General features: G+C 48.8%; 1 protein-coding gene across 2 annotated transcripts in view; it reads right to left on the bottom strand.

Moving 5' to 3' along the window:
- The window catches only part of ubn2b (ubinuclein 2b), an 18,875-nt gene that overhangs the window by 1,642 nt on the left and 4,733 nt on the right, over positions 1-12,500 (bottom strand). For both annotated transcript variants that reach the window (XM_058405126.1, XM_058405127.1), the window contains exons 5-14: positions 11,453-11,553; positions 10,679-11,228; positions 4,500-4,570; positions 3,662-3,898; positions 2,634-2,744; positions 2,384-2,527; positions 2,202-2,252; positions 1,759-1,789; positions 202-1,512; positions 1-97 (exon numbers count right to left, since the gene is read on the bottom strand). The exon at positions 1-97 is cut by the window's left edge and continues 99 nt beyond it. In XM_058405126.1, the coding sequence (XP_058261109.1) occupies positions 1-97; positions 202-1,512; positions 1,759-1,789; positions 2,202-2,252; positions 2,384-2,527; positions 2,634-2,744; positions 3,662-3,898; positions 4,500-4,570; positions 10,679-11,228; positions 11,453-11,553 (2,704 nt within the window). The remainder of the gene's footprint in view (positions 98-201; positions 1,513-1,758; positions 1,790-2,201; positions 2,253-2,383; positions 2,528-2,633; positions 2,745-3,661; positions 3,899-4,499; positions 4,571-10,678; positions 11,229-11,452; positions 11,554-12,500) is intronic.

Here is a 12,500-nt window from a genome sequence, read left to right as displayed (position 1 = left end):
AGGGCAGGGACACGGGAGTGATTCCTCCCAGCATTCCGAAGTTCAGCGGGAGGTTCGGAGTGATGGGACCCAAAAGGCTGGCGCTGGACGACGGCACCTAGAGCGATCAGAAACCAGAACAATTACAGATTTCACCTTCACTCTGTTACTGAGTGTCTGGATTTCGTGTGTTCAATTTTTTTTCCAGACACTTTCCTGTACCTGTGCTAGCTGAGGAGCCGTCGCAGAGGAAACAGTCGCCACTGGTTTCACCCCCTGATTAGCCACGCCTGCCGGCCTCTGCCGCGGCCCGTGATTGGCCGAGCCGGCCGAGGGGGAGGCGTGCTTGGTGCCCGGGGTGGAAGTGCTTGTTAGGCTGCTGCTGTTCACCTGAGAGGGAGTCTTCTGCTGCCCCGCTGGAGTGCTGTACCCGGAGCTGACGCCTGAGTACCCCGCGTGAAAGCCTGCGGTTTTAGGAGAGAACTGATGCATGCTGGGTAACGTAGACGTCCTGGAGAGGGCGGGTGAAGGGGAGCTGACGGGCGTCACCCGCGGAGTGAGCTTGAGGATGGGAGAGTTGGAGCTGTGGGGAGATTTGGTGAGCGTGGCCTGCATCGGCGTGACGAACGTTGACTGTTGCTGCGGCTGCTGGTGCTGCGGTTTGGGCTGAGATGGAGACGGAGATGGGGAGGAGGAGATTTTGGGCTGCATTTTGGCATTGTGATGCGAGGAAGCAGAAGAGGAAGTGGACGAGGAGAACGAAGATGATGATATGGGCAGTGTTGTCGGGTGGGACAGCGATGACTGCGTTGTGCTACCTGCACTGATACGAATGATGGGACTGTTGTTATTGCCGGGTTTGTGGAGGATATGGGGCGTGGCCATGGGAGAATTTAAGCTCTTGTGAGGCGGGATGAGAGGCGAAGCAGTGGGCGGCGGCCTTGGTTTTGGCGGAGACGTCGCACTCGTCTTGCTGCTGTTCCCTGCAGCATTTGTCGCAACGGGTCGCTGCGTCGTCGTCAGACCGTGTCTCTGCACCTGAGTCAAGCCGACCGCTCCAACCTTTACTCCTCCTATTCCATCACTCCGGATAGAAGGAGAGACGGACACAGACGGAGGCCGAGAGAGAGCTGGAGAGGAAGAACAGCTAGAAGAGGTGGAGGAGACGAAAATAGGCCCGGTGCCGGCTGGAGAAGCAGACGTAGTGGTGTTGATGGTGCTCTTTTTAGGAAGCACAGGTGTGGAGGAGCTGATGGAGGAGGCGGGGCCGAGCATAGAGCCAGAAATAACGGGTTTAGGAGCCTCTGGGGAGGGCGGGCTGTTGGACTGGATTAAACCCTTGGCGGCGCTGCTGAGCAGAGCCAGAGCCTGCGAGATGGAGTCCAGAGATGGGGCTCCACCTAAATCCTCATCCAGAGAGTCTGAGAGACAGATCGGCTCAGAGGGGGAGGGGGCGCGCTGAGGGTGGGTCGCCGGGGTAGCGGGCGTAGCACTAGGCGTGGTTGACTGCTGGAGCCAAACGCCATCCTGAGACTAGAGACAGAAGGAGAAATAAATTATTTAAAAAAAAAAAAAAAAAAGAAGCTTACTGTCTGGTGACTGTCCACCCTCATTGACCCGAAATGCCCATCACACTCAAAACCGGAACACAGAAGCATGATTAGGGCTGTTCCTCAAATGACACCCTATAACCTATTGTTTTATCTGTGTGTGTGCGCGTGTGAAAGCAGTAATGATGAGAATAATAGTTTGTTTATTCCTGTGTGTGTGTGTGCTTACTTTTGGTTTAGCTTTGGGAGTCTTCTTCATTCTGCAAAACAGACAACACAAACACATCATTTAAAAGCATCACAGCCTCTTTATCAAATACTGGAAAGTTAGACGCCTTAACACAGCGTGTCCTCAGAAGTGAACGGATTCCCAGAGTGCACGTCAGTCAGAACACCAAGAAAAGGACACCAGGCATTATTCGGTTTGGAAATGGAACAATCGGACGAGTGTGTAATGATCTAACGTGTAGCCTCTTCTGTAACTCATCACCAGCAGTCATTAGGGAGGAGGCTTCTTTAAGGAGGACGAGGTCATGAATGAGGAGATTGTTAGATAGACGCTTTTATACAACTGTTTACTTCTACATTTAGACATGAAAGAAGGTTTCTGGAATATTAGTTAGTGCTGCACAAGATCAGTATGTTTAAGAAAAATCAAAAGAGAAGACTCACGTGTTTCCTGTGAGGTGGCCGTGGGCCATGCGGCTCTCTTTAATCAACATCCTGTATGAGAAAACACAACAGGAAGTGAGTGTGTTTCATAAGGAACAGTGACAACATAAATATTCACAGATACACTGAGTGGAAGTACTCAAAAGAGTGGAAGAGTTATTAAAACACACACACACACTGACCTGGCCTGCATCCAGCCTTTGGGCCAGAGGGGTTTCACCTCGGTCTCCATAAAGGCTTTGAGGTAGTCTTCAGGAGAGGGAGGGTTCTGACCCTCGGCCTCATAACAGCCCAGCTTCGCTCGAACCAGGTTACACAGCAGGGCCCTAACACACACACACACACACAGAAAATGAGAGAGATACACAACACTCAACAGTACATCATATCTCCCCTTTCAAGACCGTGAATAAGTGAAAGCTGAGGTTTTACCTGAGTTTATCATCCCACACAAACTTTTTGCGGGGACCCATCACCCGTTTGCCCGGCCTCTCCTCGTCCTCCTCCTCCGAGCCGTTCTTCTCGCCTTCCTCCGACTGCTGCCTGGAGTTCACACACACAGAATGTTAAAAGAACTTCTTAACTCACCTTCAAGGTAATCTTTACCTCAAATGAAGTCTGAATTATAGCTACATCAATACTCAACCTAGTACACCGATCAGGCATAACATTATGACCACTGACAGGTGAAGTGAATAAGACTGATAATCTCCTCATCATGGTACCTGTTAGTGGGTTGGATATATTAGAGCAGCAAGTGAACATTTTGTCCTCAAAGTTGATGTTAGAAGCAGGAAAAATGGACAAGTGTAAGGATTTGAGCTTTGAGTTTGATGAAGGGACAAATTGTGATGGCTAGACCACTGGATCAGAACATCTCCAAAACTGCAGCTCTTGTGGGGTGTTTCCGGTCTGCAGTGGTCAGTATCTATCAAAAGTGGTCCAAGGAAGGAACAGTGGTGAACCAGAGACAGGGTCATGGGCGGTCAAGGCTCATTGATGCATGTGGGGAGTGAAAGCTGGACCGTGTGATCCGATCCAACAGACGAGCTACTGCTGAAGAAGTTAATGCTGGTTCTGATAGAAAGGGGTCAGAATACACAGTGCAGGACGGGTCAGGGCTGTTTGGGCAGCAAAAGGGGACCAACACAATATTAGGCAGGTGGTCATAATGTTATGCCTGACCAGTGTATAAAGCATCAGTCTAAAATCCTTTAGACATGATCAAAATGTTTAAAGCGAATAACACTGGACATCAAGAGGAGGCACAAATCGTGGTCTTACAATTTCACAAACAAGGTGTTACCGTGATCATGTTTATCAAGGAAGAGAGGTCTCAGTGTCAGAAAACACATAATAGATATATTAAAGGTGTCAGGAATCACACACACACCTCGTTTATCTGTTTTAAACCCACAGACCCAAAAATCTTTATGAAAAGATCATGAACCAGCACTCACTTTGCCACTTTGGCCAGACAGTCCATGTTGTAGCGGGCGATCTGCTCGGGCATGGCGCTGCAGACGGCCAGCTTGAGTTTAAGCAGCGGGTTTCTCAGCCTGTCGTCCTGCACGTTCAGACTGAGCTTCTTCATACGCTTCAGAAGAGCCTCCTTATTACACGGCACGAAGGCCTCCAGGTGAGAGTACACGGCCACTCGCACCTCCACCGGCTGCTCCTGTACCTGCAGCTCAATGCTGTGAGAGAGTGACGAAGGGCAGACAGAGAGAGAGGGAGGGAGGGGGACACAGAGAGAGAGAGAGAGAGAGAGAGAGAGAGAGAGAGAGACAGACAAAGACAGAGAGAGAGGAAGAGGGAAACACAGACAGAGGGAGGGGGGGGGAGACAGAGAGAGAGACAGACAGAGAGTGAAGGAGAGGGAGACAAAGAGAGGTGAGAGAGAGACAGAGAGGAAGAGGGAGACACAGACAGAAGGAGAGAGGGGGAGAGAGAGAGACAGGGAAGGAGAGAGAGAGAGAGAGAGACACACACACACACACACATCAACAACCGATGCAACAGATCTTGTATTTGCTGCGAGTTATTTTTTAAAAATCTCTCTAAGAATGATTTTTTCAGATCTTTGCAGAATAATCGTCTCAAAAGAATCTCTTCATATCTGGTGAAAACGTGTTCTGTTGACGAATCAGGCATGGCTCACCGAGCCCGAGCCGGTCGATGTGTGCTCCTCTACATGGTGTTATTGAATCTAAAGACCGTATGGTTTATGAAATAAAGACTCAGTGCTGTGTGACAGAGTGGGACAGTGTGAGGAATTTAACAAAAACACAAACTCACTCCAGCAGGATGTTGTTCATGTCCAGCGTGAAGAACTTCTTCCTCCCCTCCATGTCAAACTGCCGAGACGCCTGTAACACAAACATCTTAAACCCATGCAGAGATTTCAAGCAGCACTGTGTGTGTGTGTGTGAGATGCAGTATCGTACTTCACCCACCTCATCACACTTCTTCCTCTACTGCAGTCTCCCTCTCTCACCTCATATTTTCCTCTCTTACTCATCTTACCTCTCTCCCTACATCACTCGTCACTCTCCTCTCTATACTTTACTCTGTTACTCTCACCTTCTCCATCCCTCCATCCTTTCCTTTCCCCTTCTCCTAGATGCACACAACAGTTTAGGTTTTTTTTCCCTCTTTACACTAACGCACCTGAGAAGAAGTGTGTGTGTTTTAACATATGGTGTTTAGAGGAAGAGTTCAGACAGACAGACAGACAGATAGATAGAGATAGATAGAGAGATCATTTCATACTTGTAAATAACAGTAATATCATTCCCATTAACTGCTACATGAAGAAAGAAATAGAAATATCTACAATGGTAAATGTATATAAATTTATAAATATAGAGATGTTATTATTTAAATAGAGATATATTAAGATAAAAATTCAAAATAAATAAATAAGTGAAAATGGTGATAAAACAAACAACTAATAAAGACAATAAAACTGACAAACTAAAAGTATATAAAAAATGAGGGGTTTTTTTTTAAAGAAAAGAAAATTGAAAAATTTATAAATGATTAAAAGTCTCAGTGTTTACTGTGTGTGCGCGAGTGAGTGAGTGAGAGGAGTGAGTGTGTGAGAGGAGTGAGAGGAGTGAGTGTGTGAGGAGTGAGAGGAGTGAGTGTGTGAGGAGTGAGTGTGTGAGAGTATGAGGGGAGTGAGTGCGTGAGAGGAGTGAGTGCGTGAGAGGAGTGAGTATGTGAGAGTATGAGGGGAGTGAGTGAGTGCGTGAGAGGAGTGAGTGTGTGAGAGTATGAGGGGAGTGAGTGAGTGCGTGAGAGGAGTGTGTGTGAGGAGTGAGTATGTGAGAGTATGAGGGGAGTGAGTGAGTGCGAGGAGTGAGTATGTGAGAGTATGAGGGGAGTGAGTGAGTGCGTGAGAGGAGTGAGTGAGTATGTGAGAGTATGAGGGGAGTATGTGAGTGTGTGAGAGTATGAGGGGAGTGAGTGAGTCCGAGGAGTGAGTATGTGAGAGTATGAGGGGAGTATGTGAGTGCGTGAGAGTATGAGAGGAGTGAGTGAGTGTGTGAGAGTATGAGGGGAGTGAGTGAGTCCGAGGAGTGAGTATGTGAGAGTATGAGGGGAGTGAGTGAGTATGTGAGAGTATGAGGGGAGTGAGTGAGTGCGTGAGGGGAGTGAGTGAGTGCGTGAGAGTATGAGGGGAGTGAGTGAGTATGTGAGAGTATGAGGGGAGTGAGTGAGTATGTGAGAGTATGAGGGGAGTGAGTGAGTATGTGAGAGTATGAGAGGAGTGAGTGAGTATGTGAGAGTATGAGAGGAGTGAGTGAGTATGTGAGAGTATGAGAGGAGTGAGTGAGTATGTGAGAGTATGAGGGGAGTGAGTGAGTGCGTGAGAGGAGTGAGTGAGTATGTGAGAGTATGAGAGGAGTGAGTGAGTATGTGAGAGTATGAGGGGAGTGAGTGAGTATGTGAGAGTATGAGAGGAGTGAGTGAGTATGTGAGAGTATGAGAGGAGTGAGTGAGTATGTGAGAGTATGAGAGGAGTGAGTGAGTGTGTGAGAGGAGTGAGTGAGTGTGTGAGAGTATGAGGGGAGTGAGTGAGTATGTGAGAGTATGAGGGGAGTGAGTGAGTGTGTGAGAGTATGAGGGGAGTGAGTGAGTGTGTGAGAGTATGAGGGGAGTATGTGAGAGTATGAGGGGAGTGAGTGAGTGTGTGAGAGTATGAGGGGAGTGAGTGAGTATGTGAGAGTATGAGAGGAGTGAGTGAGTATGTGAGAGTATGAGAGGAGTGAGTGAGTATGTGAGAGTATGAGGGGAGTGAGTGAGTGCGTGAGAGGAGTGAGTGAGTATGTGAGAGTATGAGGGGAGTGAGTGAGTGTGTGAGAGTATGAGGGGAGTGAGTGAGTGTGTGAGAGTATGAGGGGAGTGAGTGAGTGTGTGAGAGTATGAGGGGAGTGAGTGAGTGTGTGAGAGTATGAGGGGAGTGAGTGAGTGTGTGAGAGTATGAGGGGAGTGAGTGAGTGTGTGAGAGTATGAGGGGAGTGAGTGAGTATGTGAGAGTATGAGATGAGTGAGTGAGTATGTGAGAGTATGAGAGGAGTGAGTGAGTATGTGAGAGTATGAGAGGAGTGAGTGAGTATGTGAGAGTATGAGAGGAGTGAGTATGTGAGAGTATGAGATGAGTGAGTGAGTGCGTGAGAGGAGTGAGTATGTGAGAGTATGAGGGGAGTGAGTGAGTGCGTGAGAGTATGAGGGGAGTGAGTGAGTGTGTGAGAGTATGAGGGGAGTGAGTGAGTGTGTGAGAGTATGAGGGGAGTGAGTGAGTGTGTGAGAGTATGAGGGGAGTGAGTGAGTGCGTGAGAGGAGTGAGTGCGTGAGAGTATGAGGGGAGTGAGTGAGTGCGTGAGAGGAGTGAGTGTGTGAGAGGAGTGAGTGAGTGTGTGAGAGTATGAGGGGAGTGAGTGAGAGTATGAGGGGAGTGAGTGAGAGTATGAGGGGAGTGAGTGAGTATGTGAGAGTATGAGGGGAGTGAGTGAGAGTATGAGGGGAGTGAGTGAGAGTGAGTGAGAGTATGAGGGGAGTGAGTGAGTATGTGAGAGTATGAGGGGAGTGAGTGAGTGTGTGAGAGTATGAGGGGAGTGAGTGAGTATGTGAGAGTATGAGAGGAGTGAGTGAGTATGTGAGAGTATGAGGGGAGTGAGTGAGAGTATGAGGGGAGTGAGTGAGAGTATGAGGGGAGTGAGTGAGAGTATGAGGGGAGTGAGTGAGAGTATGAGGGGAGTGAGTGAGTATGTGAGAGTATGAGAGGAGTGAGTGAGTATGTGAGAGTATGAGGGGAGTGTGTGAGTATGTGAGAGTATGAGGGGAGTGAGTGAGTATGTGAGAGTATGAGGGGAGTGAGTGAGTATGTGAGAGTATGAGGGGAGTGAGTGAGTGTGAGAGTATGAGGGGAGTGAGTGAGTGTGTGAGAGTATGAGGGGAGTGAGTGAGTATGTGAGAGTATGAGGGGAGTGAGTGAGTGTGAGAGTATGAGGGGAGTGAGTGAGTGTGTGAGAGTATGAGGGGAGTGAGTGAGTGTGTGAGAGTATGAGAGGAGTGAGTGTGTGAGAGTATGAGGGGAGTGTGTGAGAGTATGAGGGGAGTGAGTGAGTATGTGAGAGTATGAGGGGAGTGAGTGAGTATGTGAGAGTATGAGGGGAGTGAGTGAGTATGTGAGAGTATGAGGGGAGTGTGTGAGTATGTGAGAGTATGAGGGGAGTGAGTGAGTATGTGAGAGTATGAGGGGAGTGAGTGAGTGTGAGTATGAGGGGAGTGTGTGAGTATGTGAGAGTATGAGGGGAGTGTGTGAGAGTATGAGGGGAGTGAGTGAGTATGTGAGAGTATGAGGGGAGTGAGTGAGTGTGTGAGAGTATGAGGGGAGTGAGTGAGTATGTGAGAGTATGAGGGGAGTGAGTGAGTATGTGAGAGTATGAGGGGAGTGAGTGAGTATGTGAGAGTATGAGGGGAGTGTGTGAGTATGTGAGAGTATGAGGGGAGTATGTGAGAGTATGAGGGGAGTGAGTGAGTATGTGAGAGTATGAGGGGAGTGAGTGAGTATGTGAGAGTATGAGGGGAGTGAGTGAGTGTGTGAGAGTATGAGAGGAGTGAGTGAGTGTGTGAGAGTATGAGGGGAGTGTGTGAGAGTATGAGGGGAGTGTGTGAGTATGTGAGAGTATGAGGGGAGTGAGTGAGTATGTGAGAGTATGAGGGGAGTGAGTGAGTGTGAGTATGAGGGGAGTGTGTGAGTATGTGAGAGTATGAGGGGAGTGTGTGAGTGTGTGAGAGTATGAGGGGAGTGAGTGAGTGTGAGTATGAGGGGAGTGAGTGAGTATGTGAGAGTATGAGGGGAGTGAGTGAGTATGTGAGAGTATGAGGGGAGTGAGTGAGTATGTGAGAGTATGAGGGGAGTGAGTGAGTGTGAGTATGAGGGGAGTGTGTGAGTATGTGAGAGTATGAGGGGAGTGTGTGAGTATGTGAGAGTATGAGAGGAGTGAGTGAGTATGTGAGAGTATGAGGGGAGTGAGTGAGTGTGTGAGAGTATGAGGGGAGTGAGTGAGTATGTGAGAGTATGAGGGGAGTGAGTGAGTGTGTGAGAGTATGAGGGGAGTGAGTGAGAGTATGAGGGGAGTGAGTGAGTGTGTGAGAGTATGAGGGGAGTGTGTGAGTATGTGAGAGTATGAGGGGAGTATGTGAGAGTATGAGGGGAGTGAGTGAGTATGTGAGAGTATGAGGGGAGTGAGTGAGTATGTGAGAGTATGAGGGGAGTGAGTGAGTATGTGAGAGTATGAGGGGAGTGAGTGAGTATGTGAGAGTATGAGGGGAGTGAGTGAGTATGTGAGAGTATGAGGGGAGTGAGTGAGTATGTGAGGGGAGTGAGTGAGTATGTGAGGGGAGTGAGTGTGTGAGGGGAGTGAGTGAGTGTGTGAGAGTATGAGGGGAGTGAGTGAGTATATGAGGGGAGTGAGTGAGTATGTGAGAGTATGAGGGGAGTGAGTGAGTATGTGAGGGGAGTGAGTGAGTATGTGAGAGTATGAGGGGAGTGAGTGAGTATGTGAGAGTATGAGGGGAGTGAGTGAGTATGTGAGGGGAGTGAGTGAGTATGTGAGGGGAGTGAGTGAGTATGTGAGGGGAGTGAGTGAGTGTGTGAGAGTATGAGGGGAGTGTGTGAGTATGTGAGAGTATGAGGGGAGTGAGTGAGTATGTGAGAGTATGAGGGGAGTGAGTGAGTATGTGAGAGTATGAGGGGAGTGAGTGAGTGTGTGAGAGTATGAGGGGAGTGAGTGAGTGTGTGAGAGTATGAGGGGAGTGAGTGAGTATGTGAGAGTATGAGGGGAGTGAGTGAGTATGTGAGAGTATGAGGGGAGTGAGTGAGTATGTGAGAGTATGAGGGGAGTGAGTGAGTATGTGAGAGTATGAGGGGAGTGAGTGAGTATGTGAGAGTATGAGGGGAGTGAGTGAGAGGAGTGAGTGAGTATGTGAGAGTATGAGGGGAGTGAGTGAGTATGTGAGGGGAGTGAGTGAGTATGTGAGGGGAGTGAGTGAGTATGTGAGAGTATGAGGGGAGTGAGTGAGTATGTGAGGGGAGTGAGTGAGTATGTGAGAGTATGAGGGGAGTGAGTGAGTATGTGAGAGTATGAGGGGAGTGAGTGAGTATGTGAGAGTATGAGGGGAGTGAGTGAGTATGTGAGAGGAGTGAGTGAGTATGTGAGAGTATGAGGGGAGTGAGTGAGTATGTGAGAGTATGAGGGGAGTGAGTGAGAGGAGTGAGTGAGTATGTGAGGGGAGTGAGTGAGTATGTGAGAGTATGAGGGGAGTGAGTGAGTATGTGAGAGTATGAGGGGAGTGAGTGAGTGTGTGAGAGTATGAGGGGAGTGAGTGAGTATATGAGGGGAGTGAGTGAGTATGTGAGGGGAGTGAGTGAGTATGTGAGAGTATGAGGGGAGTGAGTGAGTATGTGAGAGTATGAGGGGAGTGAGTGAGTGTGTGAGAGTATGAGGGGAGTGAGTGAGAGTATGAGGGGAGTGAGTGAGTGTGTGAGAGTATGAGGGGAGTGAGTGAGTGTGTGAGAGTATGAGGGGAGTGAGTGAGTATGTGAGAGTATGAGGGGAGTGAGTGAGTGTGTGAGAGTATGAGAGGAGTGAGTGAGTGTGTGAGAGTATGAGGGGAGTGAGTGAGTATGTGAGAGTATGAGGGGAGTGAGTGAGAGGAGTGAGTGAGTATGTGAGAGTATGAGGGGAGTGAGTGAGTATGTGAGGGGAGTGAGTGAGTATGTGAGAGTATGAGGGGAGTGAGTGAGTATGTGAGAGTATGAGAGGAGTGAGTGAGTGTGTGAGGGGAGTGAGTGAGTATGTGAGAGTATGAGAGGAGTGAGTGAGTGTGTGAGGGGAGTGAGTGAGTATGTGAGAGTATGAGAGGAGTGAGTGAGTGTGTGAGAGGAGTGAGTTTTTACGCACCGCTCGCAGGTCCTCGATGCGCTTGGTGAGGGGGGCGGGCAGGCCGCTGGGCAGTGGAGGAGGAGGGATGAGCCCGGTCCTCTGGACGCGTCCCGCTGAAGCTCCACCCACTCCTCCTGCTGCAGCTCCTCCTCCTCTCTGGACAGCACCGTTACCGTTCTCGCCCTGACCCTCGAGGCTGGACAGCTCTGAAGGATCCAGTAGGGAGAAGTCCAGCTCGTCCATCAGGTCCTGCAGCATGTCGTCGTTAGCCGAATTCAGCAGCGGGATGACGGAAGGGTCGTTGGTAAGATCGGAGAGGTCGTTGCCAGGGGCAACAGAGTGCGAGTTGAGGACGGAGCGGTTAGCGTTCGGGGGTTTGATTCCTGCGGCAGCGCCGGTGACAGCCGTACCTGCGGTGGTGGTGGTGGTGGTGGCGGCGGCAGCAGGGCTCTTTTTCCTCATCTCCTCTTTCTCCCGCGTGAAGCGGCGGATCATGGCTGCCAGCGAGAGCGAGTCCTTCATCAGCTTCTTCCTCTTCTTCTTCTCAGGCCGGTTCAAAGCGGATACGCTGAGGGACGCAAACAAGATGGCAGAAATGGTCACGGAGCCATATAAGGAAACGAGAGCAGCAGTGAGAGGCCGTGACCTGAAGGCTATAATAAGGAACGTGGATGTGTCTTTAACGTGAACAACAAAAGACTCTTGTTCTTCCTTAGAGCTCGAAACTCTTACATAATGCATGCATGTTATATAAACACACACACACACACACACCCCAGTCTCAAAACTCACCCCTGCTTAGACACACGATTTTTTCTGGGTTTCTTCTCCTCTAAGGTGCCATCTTTTTTCTTTCTTTTCTTGATCACTCGCTCCTCTCCATCCTTCAGCTTCTGGAGACACAAGAGAACACAAACTCACCTTATCGCAGGAAGAAAAACGACCCAAAGATCCTCATGTCTAAAGCATAACGTTAATGTTAAATAAATAACTACAGCAAGAAATTTTACACTACTGGTATAAAAAATAATCATTTAATCCCTACTGCAGCAGGATAAAACGCCAAGCTGCTTTATTAAACCAATCAATAATTGCATTACCAGATGAAGACAATATGATCATATAACCCCTATATTATCATCCCTGCACTGGCAACCTGCTAAGTATAGAATTGATTACAAACTAGCCTTACTTACATACAAGGCTCTAAATAGTTCAGCTCCCGCGTATCTAACCAGTCTTCCGACACGCTACAATCCACCACGCTCTTTAAGATCACAAAACTCTGGACTTCTGGTAGTTCCCAGAATATTAAAGTCTACAAAAGGGGGTACAGTGTTTTGGTATTTAGCTCCTAAACTTTGGAACAGTCTTCCTGACAGTGTTCGGGGCTCAGACACAGTCTCCCAGTTTAAAAGTAGATTAAAGACACATCTCTTACATCCCTTAACCTTGTGCTCCAGTACATCTGATCAAATGCACATTATCATCTAGTGCTGCTAATATCATGAACAGCAGATACGCTAATTCCTTTCCACCTGTTCCCTTCTTCTACCCATCCCGAGGCATCTGGAGATTGTGCCAGCTCCAGTAGACAGAGGCCAACCCTGCGAGGATCCTGAGGCATCCAGAGATGGACCAACTTCAGCTGGATTCTGCTTCGTGAGGATTTAAGTACATCAAAGCAACGCTGCTGACCCTATGTGGACTTCGAGGAGGACAACAACCTCCTAATTAATAAACACACTAACATTCTACATATGGTGTATCTGCATCACACTGTACACTGTACATAACTGCAGAAAGAACATTGTTCATATCTCACACTCCGGTGTCACCC

Source organism: Hemibagrus wyckioides, linkage group LG12 (assembly GCF_019097595.1).
Source record: "Hemibagrus wyckioides isolate EC202008001 linkage group LG12, SWU_Hwy_1.0, whole genome shotgun sequence".
Taxonomy (NCBI): Eukaryota; Metazoa; Chordata; class Actinopteri; order Siluriformes; family Bagridae; genus Hemibagrus; species Hemibagrus wyckioides.
Note: the sequence above shows the minus strand (reverse complement) of the source record. Positions and strands in the feature narration are given on the sequence as shown.